General features: G+C 46.1%; 1 protein-coding gene across 1 annotated transcript; it reads left to right on the plus strand.

Annotated features, from left to right (window-relative positions):
* The first annotated feature begins 2474 nt into the window (after positions 1-2474).
* Positions 2475-15244, plus strand: LOC118081545 (keratin, type II cytoskeletal 8-like). The gene is made up of 9 exons (XM_035108039.2): positions 2475-2915; positions 5963-6171; positions 6935-6995; positions 7632-7727; positions 8353-8517; positions 8771-8896; positions 11697-11917; positions 13912-13943; positions 14961-15244. The coding sequence occupies exons 1-9, from the start codon at positions 2475-2477 to the stop codon at positions 15242-15244; spliced, it is 1635 nt and encodes a 544-aa protein (XP_034963930.2).
* The last annotated feature ends 948 nt before the right edge of the window (positions 15245-16192 follow it).

Here is a 16192-nt window from a genome sequence, read left to right on the forward strand (position 1 = left end):
TTTCAACTTACACATTTCTTCAAATATTTTCCAGAATTCAAATACAGGCAAACGCATCAATAAACACAGATAAAACTTGCATAGATTTAGATAGATTTCCATAAAAACATAAATTCACGTACATTTATGCTCTTCCCTGAATTATGATCACAAGGGGAAAGTGGAATGGCTCAATGAGAATTAGCCAATCGGTTGTTTTCTGCTGCTCCAGAGAAGCGGACACGGAGCAATGGATTCAAACTACAAGAAAGAAGATTCCACTATTAGGAAGAACTTCCTGGGAGTAAGAGCTGTTCAACAGTGGAATTTGCTGCCAAGGAGTGTGGTGGAGTCTCCTTCTTTGGAGGTCTTTAAGCAGAGGCTTGACAGCCATATGTCAGGAATGCTTTGATGGTGTTTCCTGCTTGGCAGGGGGTTGGACTGGATGGCCCTTGTGGTCTCTTCTAACTCTATGATTCTATGGTGGCAGGCAGGGACACTATGCTGCATATCCAGCAGCAGCTGATGGATAGACCTGCAAATTTATCAGATAACAAAAGGAGGGAATGCTATGTGTGTTTTCTTTCACCCTTTTCTACTTTTTAAAAACCTTTTTTAGCATGCATATGACTAAGTGCATGCATGCATGTGTATCTCTTCCCTTACAATCACCCCTGCCATCGTAGCAACATCCCGTTCTGTAGCAAATTGGGTCATAAATTTTGGTGAAGGTATAACCCCCTTCCCTCTTTCATCTGACTTTCACCACTATGGATCTTTCCTGACAAATGGTAGACAAATCTGTCGGTTTTGGTTTCTCTTAGTTTATCACAAATTCAGTTCTCCACATTGCCACATCATTTTGCAATTGTTGTTGTTGTTGTTGTTGTTGTTGTTGTTGTTGTTGTTATTCAGATTCTGAAGCTGTGGCTCCAATACTTTGGCCACCTCATGAGAAGAGAAAACTCCCTGGAAAAGGAAAGGTGGAGGCCACAAGGAGAGGGGGACAACAGAGGACGAGATGGTTGGACAGTGTTCTCAAAGCTACTAACATGAATTTGACCAAACTGCGGGAGGCGGTTGAAGACAGGAGTGCCTGGCGTGCTCTGGTCCATGGGGTCACGAAGAGTTGGACACAACTCAATGACTCATCATCATCATCATCATTAAAAGTCTTCTTGCAAATTCATCAGCATGCACATTTCTCCTAATATACCCTAATATACAAGTTGGTATGCAATTTTGCCTAACACAGAGACAGGGTTACAAAGCAAACACATTTTTCTTTTTGCTAATATATGAATTTATATGTACATTTTACCCCAGTGTATGCATTTTAGTAATTATTTCTTGGCAGAAGAACTGCATTACAAAATTCAGAGAAGTGTGAATTTTGAAGGACAGCTTGGCTTTGCTTCACATATCATTTCAGAAAGTGAAATAGATGAGCATGGGCAACTTTGGTTCATTAATTCCAGTGGGACATCTCTGAGTAGCAGTTAGTTAAATTCAACCAGTTGTGACCCAGACATTTTCCTCTCTTTACAGGTGGGCTTAACTGATCCCCTCAGAAGACCCCCATAAATATATATTTTTTAAAAAAAAAACAGGAAGGAGCTTGCCAAAGTCCCAGAAGTCTGGGTTCACTACAGACTCCCAGATACCCCAAACAAAACAGTAATATAGCTGCTAGTTGTGGAGCAACCAGAGAACAGAGAGAGAGACAAAGACAGAGAAACCCAAAGCTACTAATAATGGTTAAGCAAGCCTTCAAAAGGGCGGAAGCAACAGAACCTATAATCATAGTTTTTTATTGGTAGATGAAGCTGGGATGGCAACAAAAACACACGGTTAATTATGGCATCTGCTCGCTTCACTATCCCTCACAGGGGCCTAGATACTTGGCTTGAGCATCGTGATGGTCATCAGTGTGTAGTGTAGCCTGTTAAGCAAGCATCACGAAGCGTCCGCCACACTCAGGAATGTGCTTCTGGTGTGGTGATGACATTTCTGCAAAAGCTTCCATGGTGGTTAATGAATGTTTAGTACTCAAGAGCCCTTCTTCCTGGATGTTTCCACTCACAATGAGCTAGTTAGCCAGCCTGCAGATTTCGTATTTAGGTTGCATGGAAAGGTTCAAAAATGCCCCCTTTTAGAAGGATGGGCAACTGGAGTGGCCCTGGCCTAATATTGTGTGACACAGATCCATGGCTGCTTTATACACTCAGAAGGGGAGCTGCCAGTGTTTTGCCTGGTTATTAAGCCCATCACATGAGAAGCCTATTGCCCCAAATTCCCAGCTCATAAATGCCTAGAAATTGCTATTCCTCCACAACGAAGCAGCCAAACCCAGCTTCCCAAAATGGATATAAAGGACGACTTGCCCTACTTAAACCCACAAAGCCTTTGCCTCTCCTCTCCCCCTCTCCTCCCCCCTGGTGTGCACCTTTTGCAATTCCTTTCATCTGCTTTTGCTCCGGCTCCTCCAGGCAGCAATGTCTTCCCGCCCTGGTTCTGGATCTGATCCAAAAAATTACAGCTCTTATTCTGAGGTTCTGCCCACCAAAGGAAGCCAGGGCCTTATGAGCCAAACTCTTTGCCCTCCACTGGGTATTGGGATATATTATGGAGGAGCAGGTGGCTTTAGCAGCAAGAGTGTTGACGCTTATGGACCCAACCTTTCCACCAGTAGCAGAAGTGGCCGCCGTGGTGTTGTTGCTGAGCATAACTATCATGGCACTGGATATAGCTGCAGCTTCCTGGATACTGGAAGCGTCATGACCGGTACATCATGCACCATCGCTCCTGTGATTTGCAACAAGTCCTTGCTGCAACCTCTGAACCTGGGGATTGATTCCACAGCCCTAGCGGTGAAGTTTCAAGCAAAGAATGAGCTGCAGAGCCTCAATAGCAAATTGGCCTCTTTCATTGACAAGGTGAGTTGTGGGAGGGGTGCGGGGGAAATAGGTGTCAATCAGGATCCATGATCAGAGGAACACAGCTGAATGGTTATGGTGAAAGGGAGTCAGATTAGAATGAGATTCTTATGCCAAGTCTTAGGCAAAAGGCCTCGCAGAACAATCTGGAAGAGCTTGACATTCTTGACCTTACCCTTGCAAATACTACTGATGAAAAGGCTTTTATGTTCTCTCAGAGCAATTAAAAGGGAATTGGACAAATGTCTTGAACAAACATTGATCAAGGTTTCGTTATAGAAATGTTTGTCCCTAGACAGAAAAGGTGTTGACCTTTTTTTGGCCAAAGTTGTTGAGCGTTTCAGAGAGAAGTAGGCAAAAGTGACACTGCCAATATGGGCTGCCATACACCCGGATTTTCCCAGATATTTCTGCAATATTTCAGCCTGGAAACTGCTTAGGGCTACAGTTTTCTGGATATGCTGGCAAATTCTGGATGTATGGCAACCCTATTTGGTTCATGTATGTGGCAAATGTACTGTACTGACCCTAGAGATAGCTGATGTGCTACATAATCTCCTTTTCTGGGGTTGCAACAGCAAAACTGCCATGGGCACCTGCAATGCTCCTACACAGGCCTGACACCCAAAATTGTCTAAGGGATAGGATAATCCCAATGGACCTATTTGAGACTAGAGGAAAATTCTGTTTGGGTATAAACTTTTTTCCAAGTGTGCCTCAAACTCATTTTCCATATGGCAATTGCCTACATGACTATCGCCTCCATATAAGAGGTCAGCATGTGCAAGGCTGGCACGTCCATTAAGGCGAACTAGGCAGTTGCCTAGGGCGCCAAAATGGAGGGGGCGCTGGCCAGCCTGCCCCCAGAGCTGTCCTTCCCATTGGGTTTCAGGGCGCTGGGCACTGAGGGGCGCCCCAGCAAAACTGTGCTCGAGACCACGCTCGGGACCCTGTCCCTCCCTCCCCTCAGCAACCATCACTTTCCTGCCGTTGTCGGGCAAGGCTTCCCCTCGTCCCCCTTTCAGCCACCCTCTGCCCCGCTCCCCAGCCCCGGCGCTGAGTGAGGGAAGGCCAGCAAGCGGGCAAGGGATGTCGCCACCGCCGCCCAGCACTGGGTCCCTCCGCCGCGGCTCCCACTGCTGCCTCTGACCTCCTCTGGTTGTCTGCCTTCGGCTGCGTTTCTGGGGAGCCATTCTGGCACTGAAAAGGACCCGCTTGGCCGGGTGCGCCAGCCAGCCAGCCGTCTGCCCTTCTTAAGCCGCCTGAGAGCGAGCGAGGAGGCACCGGCGTCCACTTTTGTTTCTTTCCCCCGCGCGCCCAGGAAAGGAGCTGGGAATGCCGAGTGGGCTGCAAAGGTGAGGGTGTGCCGTCTGCCTCTGCCCAGGCTGGTGTGTCCCTGCGCACCTTCTCCACTAGCTTGCCCCCCCCATAGTTTTGATCCTGGGTACACCCCTGTCTGTGTTTAAAATATGATTGGCCGGGGGGGGGGCGACAGAAGGTGATCTAGCCTAGGCCACACACAAAAAACCTAGCACCGGCCCTGAGCATGTGGAGAACACTTGTTCACTACCATGATTCATGCCAAATGCACACATGTCTATCCCACCTTTGACACATTCTATCAGCTCTGTGAGAACTGCTTTGCCACGAGTTCACCCCAAAGCACTGCTATAGTGTTTAATGACCCACAACCACATGGGGAAAGCCATTCACATAGACCTTTCCCATGTAATTGACATCCTTCATCCCATCAGAGTGCTGAGTAAAGCACATATGAACAGTCTTGTTTTCATGGTTGCAAGCCTTTACTCATAGGATGAACACATGGTAGAGCAGCTCCCCCGTCATGGCTACTGTGTTTAACAAGTTTAACACAATGTATGTGCTATGTTTAGACACATTGAAACTACTGTGAGAAGTCAGGAGGAAATGTTTTTTGTTTGCTTGTTCCATGTATGTCCCACCATTCATCAATTCCACTGATCCTAGGGCATGCTACATCTTAGCAAACTTTATAATGATGCAATGCATCATTTTAAATAAATAAAGCATCACCTAAAAGGTAAAGGGCCCCCTGACCATCAGGTCCAGCCGTTTCCGACTCTGGGGTTGCAGCGCTCATCTTGCTCTATAGGCCAAGGGAGCTGGCGTTTGTCCGCAGACAGCTTCCGGGTCATGTGGCCAGCATGACAAAGCTACTTCTGGTGAACCAGAGCAGCGCACGAAAACACCGTTTACCTTCCTGCTGGAGCGGTCCCTATTTATCTACTTGCACTTTGATGTGCTTTCAAACTGCTAGGTGGGCAGGAGCTGGGACCGAACAACGGGAGCTCACCCCATTGCAGGGATTCGAACCGCCAACCTTCTGATCAGCAAGCCCTAGACTCTGTGGTTTAACCCACAGCGCCACCTGGGTCCCTATCACCTAAAATACAAGTAATATTAATGATGCAGTAGTAGGATTGCAGTAGACCATCAATAGTGACTGGTGGAACATTTACTTGGCTCCCGATAAAAGGCTGTGGTTTTAGGCTTCACTGAGAAACAGCAATGGTGCTTGCCTCATTTCAAGAAGGAGGGAATGCCATAACCAAGGTGCTACCACAGAGAAGGCTCTCTTTTGTGCCACCATGCCATGGGCCTCTCCAATGAATAGCCAGGCTGATATCAATGAATAGCCAGGCTGATATTGAACAACAGGTTGACACATGAGCAGTTGTCACATCTGTGACGGTGCACATGGTCAGCACACTAATCCACACAGGAAATTGTTGTGTGTGAAGTGCTACTTAAGTCATTTACAGATAGTTTGGCTGGCAGTGCAAAATTATGGAATGTTTACTCTGGCCCTTGTTTCTTACGTCACCATTGTGGCACACAGGCCTGTCGCCTCTGTCGTCCTACCCCATGGATTCTAGTAATGTCTGGATGGAGGTAGGGATGTCGGATAATTCTGAGGAAAATGGAAATGGCAGCAGGAATTGCTGGTGTTTGTTTATTTGTCCCATGTCTGGAAGAGCCACAAACATTTTCCTTTTGGGATTCAGGTCCGATTACTGGAGCAGCACAATCTGATGCTGAAGACTAAGTGGGATTTTGTGCAACAGAAGAAGCGTTGCAAGAGTAACATGGAGCCCCTCTTTAATGAACATGTTGGTCAACTCAAGAAGGAGCTGGAGTGTCTTGACCATGAGAGAGAGAAGCTGCAGGCTGAGCGCAACACTTTGGAGCACACTGTGGAGGGCTATAAAGCGAGGTGAGCTCTAAAGATGTCTCTAAAGATTTCAAATTCCATATTACGGTATATAGAGCACCTATAAAGAAATAAGAAGGTGTGCACGCACACACACACACACACAAACACACACACACACACACACACCACTGAGAGGCATGGGAAAAACATTGTGGGGGAGAATTCAGATTTACTGTATAATGTAAAAATCACAACATGCACATGGATTTATACCCAGCTGAGGTCACAAGAAAGAATCGTCTAGTTACTCTAGTACAGGCACCCCCAAACTGCGGCCCTCCAGATGTTTTGGCCTACAACTCCCATGATCCCTAGCTAACAGGACCAGTGGTCGGGGAAGATGGGAATTGTAGTCCAAAACATCTGGAGGGCCGAAGTTTGGGGATGCCTGCTCTAGTACTCCCCTCATATTTCTGTAAGCCTCACAAGAATCCTCTAGCTTTCTCCCTCATCATATTACCCTTCCCCAAAATGATCTCCTTCAGATGTTAGAATCCAACTCCCATCAGCTCCAGACAACATGGCCAGTGGTCAGGGTTGATGACAATTGTTACCCCAAAATACCTGGAGGTTGCAGAAGACTGCCATGAAGTGTTGTATGGTTATAGATAGATTATATCCTTCGAAAACTTCTGTGTGGATTCTATAACTTCCCCTAAAAATGTATTTCCAATATCAATTTTTTTATGAATTGCTATTTTCTTTGATGTTTTTGATTTAATGTTTTTCATTGATTAAAAAATATTTTCCCTTATTGGATTAGGTATGAGGAGGAATGCAACAGGCGAACGTCTACAGAGAATGAGTTTGTGCTACTGAAAAAGGTTACGTACAGCAACATTTTTGTCAGAAGTTGCAATTTTTATCTTACTGCCTATGTAATCACTTTATTTAAAAACTCTGAAGTGTATTCATATAATCTCTGTGTTTGCCCTGAATTATTGAGGGTGATCAGGGTCATGATTATTGCACTTTTCCAATTGCATCATTAAGAAGGCATCTCAAGGCACACCAGGGATTCCCTAAGTTTCCAACTGGCCATTGCTATAAAAAACAAAATGCACAGCCATTCCCCTCAGGGAACAAAGCCAAGATAACTAGGAAAATGCCCAGAGTTCGTAACAGAAGCAGTGGATGTGTTGTGGGGGGACGGGAGGGACGGGAGGACGGGACTTCTTTGTCACAGACAGGTCTAGCTTATAAAAACAGAGAAATATTTTCCGAGAGCACTCCAATTAAAAACTGTGCTTGTTTTTTACATTGACCTATTTCAAGGGAGAGATCTCCATTGTATCACTGCAAATATGTGGGTGAGGGCAGAAGCTAACCCACACCAATGACTCTTGGGGTCCTTGGGGACCAATCACCACTTTTGCCTTTTGAGCTTCATGCCTCATCCCATCCCTTATCCCAGGTGGTAAAATGTGGCACAAATCACCGTGGTTCCCTTTCTTTTGCAGGATTTGGACTGTGTCTATTCACACAAGGCAGAGCTAGAAGCCAAGGCAGAAAGTCACATGAAACAAATCAGCTTCTTGAAATGTGTATATAAACAGGTGATAAGATTTTCTGCTATTGTTGTGAAGCATTCTCACTCAGTTCTCTTAAAGAAAGGTCGAAAACAGTAAAACAACAAGTTCTCTTGGCTCCCAGGATGTTATCAAGATACCTGCTTTTGGAAGCAAAGGATGTGATGGTACCCCGTTCACCCATTCCAGAAGCTAATTGGACTGACAGGCCACATCTGCAGGGATAGATTTAAAGGATATATATATATATATATATATATATATATATATATATATATATAGGATTTCTGTATTTTAATATTTTGTTGGAAGCTGCCCAGAGTGGCTGGGGGAACCTGGCCAGATGGGTGGGGTATAAATAATAAATTATTATTATTATTATTATTAAGCACTATTTCCAGAACTTCAAAGGAAGGCCTAACATATTACAGAAGCTGTCTAGGCCTTGTGTTGTTTTGTGCCACTCCAGGCCCCTAAAATGCCCCTGCTTGCCTACCTACTAAATCTAATTTTGTTTGTTAGGTTAATACCAGTATGATTTGTTAAAACCCAGGTTTGGTCAAAAGTTTCTAAACGTGAAGTTACTTCAGCACTTGTCTCAATTCCTGGTTACACATACATAACTGAGACATCACATTCTATGTCACTGCAGGAAATTTGTGAGCTCCAAAACTGCATTTCTGACACTTCTGTTATGGTGCGAATGGACAATAGTCGAGGCCTAGATATGGACCATGCGATTGAGGAGTTCCGGCGTCGATACGAAGCAATTGCTTCCAGAAGCCGAGCTGAGGCTGAGGCTTGGTTCCAGTGCAGGGTAAGGAATTGGACAGATTTGGTCCCAGTGAACCTTTCTCCTACATCAGTGGTGGGTAACCTGGAGCCCTTCAGATGTTGTTAGATTCCAGCTCCCATTAGCCCCAGCCAGCATGACCAACTGTCAGGGGCGAAAAGAATGATAGCCCTGCAACATCAGGAGAGCCACAGGTTCCTAACCCCTGTCCTTAGGAAACGTGACAGAATTGTCGCCTGCTCCACTTCTTAACCAGTGATTTTGTTTTCCATGGTAGTATGACGAGCTCAGGACAACAGCAGCGAAACGCTGTGACGATCTGCATAATGTCAAGGAAGAACTTCAGGCTCTGACCCGTGTTGCTCACAGGCTGGAGTCAGAAATTGCAAGTGTCAACGCTCAGGTGAGTTTAATGCAGGGGTGGTGAATTTGTGGTCATCCAGGTATTGTTGGACTACAGCCCCATCGCCATCCCTGACCATTGGCCACATTGAATGGTGCTGGAGTTGGAGCCCAGGAACAACTGGGATGTGACAGGCTCTCCTCCTCTGGTCTATTGGTTTGTCCATTCAAAGGACAAGTTTGAGCAGCAAACCTGAATACCAAGTGCCACATAGAGGGGCATTTCTCAGGAAGCCCCTCACAAATTTCGAAAGGGCATGTACAAATGTTCCCCATGAAGATGTGTAAACTGTTCCCCTGTGATCCCTTCCCATTTCATCTCGATAACGTCTGGTTCCAGGAAACGTTGGGGTTGGATCCATACCTGCCAAGTTCCTCTCTGAAAAATAAGGGACTGGACCGAAAGTAGCATACCGGAAGTAGCGCGGTGGCCATTTTGAAACTGGGCGGAGCATGCTCAGAAGTGACTTTTGATGCTGCTGTGCCCAGTTCCAAAATGGCCGCCGCACCAGAAGTCGCGCTGCAGCCATTTTGGAACTGGGCATAGCAGCATCAAAAGTCGCTTCTGAGCATGCTCCGCCCAGTTCCAAAATGGCCGCCGCGCCAGAATAAACCGGGCGGGAAAAAACAAAAAAATCCATTTTTTCGGCTGGGGACAGCTGGAAAAATGGGGGTTTCCCGGGGAAAACGGGCGACTTGGCAGCTATGGTTGGATCCACTTATTTTTTATTTGTTGCTTTCTTAAAAGCATTTCCTAAACCATTTAATATGTTACAAAATCTCAAAGTGGTGTACACTATGTACAATACAGAACAACACCCATGGAAACAAAAATGCAGCAAAAAAATGGTATAAAAAAGATAGAAAAGGAATTAATAAGCAAATGCCACCCTCTCTTACAGATGGCATTTCATTCACTTGCATGGGATCAGAACTTAAGGGATCATCTTACCTCATATGTTCTGACTTGATCACTTCAATCTGCAGAACTTGCACTTCTACGAGTGCCACACAATGTCTGTTTGCATTTCTGAGGAGGCGTACTTTGCAATTCCCGGACTGCTGGCAATAGGCAGGCACCATCACTGCATTATTTTAGATACCTGATGAAAATACTTCTGCTTCGGCAGACCTCTCCAGACACACGATTTGCTTATAATGTTTTATCGGGCATTTTTAATAGATGTTTTGAACAGTTTTGAAATGTATTTTAATGTGTTTTATTTTATCTGTACTTTTAAAAAACTGAAGATATGTCTGCTGCTCTGAGGTTCTTTGGGAAGAAGGGAGGAGGAGGAGGAGGAGGAGGAGGAGGAGGAGGAGGAGGAGGAGGAGGTTTCCCCAAAGTGTGTAGATTTAGATGAGGAAAATGACACTGGGAAAAGATTATCCCCTTTCTTCCCAGGGCAAATTTCCAATTCAGCTCCTTTTTATTTATTATATTAATACCCCTCTGTTCAAATATGTCACCAGGGGAGCTTACAATAAAAGAATGCAAAACTCCATAAAACAGTACAGTGGTACCTCAGTTTACAAACACAACTGGTTCTGGAAGTCTGTACTTAACCTGAAGTGTACTTAACCTGAAGCGAACTTTCCCACTGAAAGTAATGGAAAGTGGATTAATCTGTTCCAGACGGGTCCGCGCAGTACTCAACCTGAAGCGTACTTAACCTGAGGTATTTGAGTGTAATTGGTTCCGGAAGTCTGTACTAACCTGAAGCGAACTTAACCTGAAGCGAACTTTCCCATTGAAAGTAATGGAAAGTGGATTAATCCGTTCCAGACGGTCTGTGGAGTACTTAACCTGAAGTGTACTTAACCTGAAGTGAATTTTCCCATTGAAAGTAATGGAAAGTGGATTAATCTGTTCCAGACGGGTCCGCGGAGTACTCAACCTGAAGCGTACTTAACCTGAGGTATGAGTGTAATTGGTTCTGGAAGTCTGTACTTAACCTGAAGCGTACTTAACCTGAGGTATTTGAGTGTAATTGGTTCCGGAAGTCTGTACTAACCTGAAGCGTACTTAACCTGAAGCGAACTTTCCCATTGAAAGTAATGGAAAGTGGATTAATCCATTCCAGACGGTCCGTGGAATACTCAACCTGAAGCGTACTTAACCTGAAGCGAACTTTCCCATTGAAAGTAAAGGAAAGTGGATTAATCTGTTCCAGACGGGTCCACGCAGTACTCAACCTGAAGCGTACTTAACCCGAGGTATGAGTTTAATTGGTTCTGGAAGTCCGTACTTAACCTGAAGCGTACTTAACCTGAAGCGAACTTTCCCACTGAAAGTAAAGGAAAGTGGATTAATCTGTTCCAGACGGGTCCACGCAGTACTCAACCTGAAGCGTACTTAACCCGAGGTATGAGTTTAATTGGTTCTGGAAGTCCGTACTTAACCTGAAGCGTACTTAACCTGAAGCGAACTTTCCCATTGAAAGTAATGGAAAGTGGATTAATCCGTTCCAGACAGGTCTGCGGAGTACTTAAACTGAAAATACTCAAACCGAGGCGTACTTAAACCGAGATATGACTGTACATTGGAATCAGATACAAAGAACAAATCTCTTTACTCTGTGTATCTACACAACTGCTTTTAAGTAGCAGTGAAGATGGCAGGAGATCTGATACAGTATATAGTCTGGCCCTGATTCGGAAGTTTTAGAAATAATAGCAATGCAGGATATTACAGCTCGCCAATGGCTCTCTTCATATGGAACAAAGGTTGACTTGGGTCAAACTTCCAAGCACACCAAGGAAGTACATAGGGAAATGTCCTGTGCATTCTGCATCGACAGCGTCGCAAATTGGAAGAGGAGGTGTCTGGAGCTGAAGAACGTGGGGAGATAGCGGTGAAGGATGCCAAATGCAAACTGGCAGATCTGGAGAAGGCCCTGCACAAAGCCAAACAGGACATGGCTTGCCAGCTCCGGGAATACCATGAACTGATGAACATTAAGCTGGCTTTGGATATTGAGATTGCCACATACAGGAAGCTTCTAGAAGGAGAGGAAAGTTGGTGAGTGTAATTTAAGCTTGTTAAAAACATTCAGTGGGAAGAATCCCAAGCAATATGCCTTTTCCCAGTATGATTCCAACAAGGGCACTGGCTCCTGGTAGACAGATTATTATTTTTTAGGGGGCTGGGCCCCCTCAGTGCTCAGAGGGCCCCCTGCATGATGTCAGGACATTGTGTCTGTTCTCCTCAATCCTCTGGAGAAGGTGGCGCCTCTGCTTTCCAAACAATATGTTTGCTTTACCCCCTATGTTCAGATTAGAAATGAAGTTATCTGCACAAAATTCAACGTGTGGCAGATTTCCAAGTCCGGAATAATAGGGTTCAGGCATTTGAATTTTGAAATATCAAAAGGAAAAGTTTCATTATGGAAATTAAAGTTAGGTGCTACAATATGAGGGCTGCTTGTTCTCTTACTAAAACAGACTCCCACTCCAGAATTCATCCAAGACAGGAATCAGCAATGTTTTTCAGCATGGGGCTGGTCCACTGTCCCTCAGACCATGTGGTGTGCCAGACTGTAGTTGTTGTTGTGGTGGTGGTGGTTGTTTTGGGGGGAATGAACGAATTCCTATGCCCCACAAATAACCCAGAGATGCATTCTAAATAAAAGCACACATTCTACTCATGTAAAAACACGCTGATTCCCGGACCGTCCGCGGGTTGGATTGAGAAGGCGATTGGGCCACATCCGGGCCCCAGGCCTTAGGTTGCCTACCCCTGATCTAAGATTTCAGGCTTTGAAATTGGACATTGAAATTTAGAATAGTTCCATTTTGAATGGTGCATCTTGACAAAATCTAGAGATAATATTTGAAAGGGAGAGGGATGCATTTATAACAAGTATTTCACTTCTGGTTTGACTTTTAGACCTTCGGGGTTCTTTCTTTTCTTTTTTTCTGGTACGGTACACATATCCTTTCATATGCTCGGAAACAGAACATATTTTTAAGCACTTTTAATACTTTAAAAGAAGCTGCAAAGGCTAATTCACATGTTGTCCACTCACTTATTGACTATAGTTATCAAGAAGTGACTTGCATCTGTAAAACAGCCATCACAGGTAGGATATCTGCACAAGCTCATCGGGGGTGCCAACTTGAATAAAATATTGGGGGGGGGCAAGATGCACACACACCATTTGAATGCCAATGTCCATCAATTTGGGGAGGCCTGTCCCCCTCAAATATTTTATTAGTGGGGCCAAAGTGACCTTGGCCCCTATGAGGTTCCTCCCATGAAGCCCATTAGCAGCACCCAGCCTGATAGGGCAGATGCTGTGGTCCATGGGCTCTGGACCACAGCTGGGGCTGGTCACTGGCTGCAGCCTCACTCAACTATTTGCTTAACACTACCAGGCTGAGCACTGCCTGTCTCCTTAGTAATATATTTTTTAAAGGGATTGCCAGCAAAGGGCCCACCAGAGTGTCATTGGGGTGGTGTGGAGGGTACATTGCTCAGGGTCCCCCTCATTACCTGGCACCAGCCTTGCTTCTAGCAGTTTTCATGGTTATACTGAGTTACACTGAGCAAACTCCCAGATTCAGATGCCTAGCTAAGAGCCCCAAAGCTTTAGACTAGCAATACAAATCTCCCTATTCCATAGTTTTGAAATTAGTTAGAGACCTCATGACTGCAGATGAAGGAGCAACAGGAAATAAAACTCAAGCAAAGCTATAATTTACAGTTTGTAAAGGACTGCAAATAATAAATAAAATTGTGCTGTTTGCAGGCCCTGTTAGACACAAGCTCTTTCCATTTCCTGCTAGTGCTCCCATTTTAAGACATTTTATTCCACTGTTTAGGACCAAGGGAGAGAGTATAATTCAATAGATGGTTTTCAATAGAGACATTTCAGTCATTAGACTGTGAGTCATCAAGGGACAGGTCATCAGGGATGACCACTGACACATCAGTGAGCCCTAAGAGGTGCCTCAAGCCAGCTGTTGAGCATAGACAGAGATCTGAAATGGTTCTCTTTTTTTATTTCTCACTAGGTTGAATGAAGGGGAGTGTGCTGTGAACATCTGTAAGTAGCTTATAAACTGAGATAACTATATGACAAGTACTATGAGACTGTAGTCCACATCCTCTTGGTGCATACCTGCCAAGTCCCAGACTGCAGAATCCGGGACCGGAAGCCGCGTGGCACCGGATGTTGCGTAGACTCAACTTCCAGTGTCGCTTTGCCCATCTATGGGCACCAAAAATGGCTGGCGCCGGCTTCGAAAGTCACATCTATGCATGTCTGGAAGTGCATAGATGCAACTTCCGGTGTCGCTCTGACCATCTATGGGCACAAAATGGCCGACACCGACACCGGAAGTCGCATCTACACACTTCTGGACATGCGTAGACGCGACTTTCAAAGCCAGCGCTGGCCATTTTCGGTGCCCATAGATGGGCAAATCAGAAAAGAAAAAAAAGGCCGCCGGCAGGAGAATATAAGGGAGAATAACAGGAGACGAAGAGATACGGGGGACCGCCGGGAAACGGTATGAAAAAATGGGGGTTTCCCGGGGAAAACAGGGTACTTGGCAGCTATGTCTTGGTGGTTTAAAAAGGAGGGGTGCTACAGCACACACACACACCCAAATCCAGGGCTGTCTTACCCATAGGCACGAGGGGTGCGGGGCACCAGGTGCTGGGCTCTCAGGGGAGCCAGCCCAAGAGTCCGGGCTCCGAAAGTTGAGTCAGGGGAACAGCCTGTCTGTTGGTCAGAGCATCACGGCAGGCTCTTCTGCTGCTGGCGGCTCTTCGCCGCGAGTTCGGGGGCGACCAAGCCAGCGAGAAGCTGAGGCGGCTGGCTGGCTCCACCCTCCTATGTGTCTGGGACTGGACAACCTGGGGGGAGGGTGCTCCGGGCCAATCTTTGCACCCCAGCACCTCATATACTTAAGACAGCCCTGCCCCAAATCCACATGTATTTGCAACCCAATCCTTTCCTGGACCCTCAAAATATCCTTCCCAGGGCTAAAATTTTGCTCAGTTGATTAATTAGATTATTATTATTATAAATGTGCTGTTCTCTTTTCTTCCTCCTCAGCTGTTCAGAGAAGTGAGGGGGCAATAGTGAGTGATGGTGGCCCCCACCATGGAGCAGGAGACACACATGGAAGCAGCCCTAGAAGTGAAGGTGTTTGCAGCCATGATAGGGCCACCTCTGGCAGCGGCACAACCACAAGGAGCGTCCAGACAAGTGGTGGGGATGTTTCCGATTCTTCTTGCCCAGTGACCCATGCCTCTGCTCAGGGCTTCAGTGGTGGAAGTACTAAGACCACCACGTTGCGCTTTGTGTCTGCTAGTTACTTATGCGGGCCACCACATTGAAAATAAGGAGTCCTGTGTAGAATGAAGCACAAATGTTTCTCAGCTCCTGAAATCAGAAAAAGAATGTCTGCTTCTGTCATTGCTGAGCAAGAAGCAGGAGCCACTTGTTGATGATTTGGGGAACAAGAAGTGAGATATATAAATCTGCAAGTGGAAAAAAAACACACACACCTGTTTTCTCATTGTAGTCATTGTCTGATAAAAGGCCCTTTCTGATATCACCTCAGTAGGGTAGGAGGCTGCCGCCGTCTGTCTCCCAATGGGGCTGCTCTGATAACACTGGAAGCCCAAAATTATTTGGGAGGAATCTGTAACACTTTCCCATCGCACCACTGCCTCAGCTTCTGACCAGAGAAGGTTTCATTTGTCATATTTATTCTTACATTTAGATCCCTCCACCTTTCCTCCAAGGCAGGGGTCAGCAAACTTTTTCAGCAGGGGGCCGGTCCACTGTCCCTCAGACCTTGTGGGTGGCCGGACTATATTTTTTTGGGGGGGGATTATGCAAGAGCACCACGAGCCCCAGTGGCTGCTTACCTGTGTCTTGCGAGCAGCAGGGGCTGGCAGCGGCGGAGGGAGGATGAGCAGCACGCGAAAGGGCTCTGGAGAGGGGCTGCTAAAAATGGCAGCTGCTGGAGTGCTGCTGCTGCTGCCACCAACAAAGCCCAGCCCCTTTCTCCTCTAGGCAGGGCAGGGAGAAGCCAGGAGGAGGGAGGGAGGAGGCACCGGCACCGTGTGAGGGAGAAGGAGGGAGACGAAAAGAATGTGCACGCTGATGATCCACATGGCGATTCCCAGACCATCCACGGGCCGGATCCAGAAGGCAATTGGGCCTGATCCAGCCCACGGACCTTAGTTTGCCAACCCATGCTCCAAGGTGATTTACATGGTTCTTCTCCTTACTTCTTTATCCTCACACAACAACCCTCTGAGCTAGATTCGGCTTAT

This window comes from Zootoca vivipara, chromosome 2, assembly GCF_963506605.1.
Source record: "Zootoca vivipara chromosome 2, rZooViv1.1, whole genome shotgun sequence".
NCBI lineage: Eukaryota > Metazoa > Chordata > Lepidosauria > Squamata > Lacertidae > Zootoca > Zootoca vivipara.

What these genes read in the sequence shown, in the direction of transcription:
- LOC118081545 (XM_035108039.2), top strand. Translation starts at nt 2,475, where the DNA reads ATGTCTTCCCGCCCTGGTTCTGGATCTGATCCAAAAAATTACAGCTCT. An exon ending in TGGCCTCTTTCATTGACAAG is followed by an intron (nt 2,916 to 5,962) that starts GTGAGTTGTGGG and finishes TTTGGGATTCAG; the next exon opens with GTCCGATTACTGGAGCAGCA. An exon ending in GGAGTGTGCTGTGAACATCT is followed by an intron (nt 13,944 to 14,960) that starts GTAAGTAGCTTA and finishes CTTCCTCCTCAG; the next exon opens with CTGTTCAGAGAAGTGAGGGG.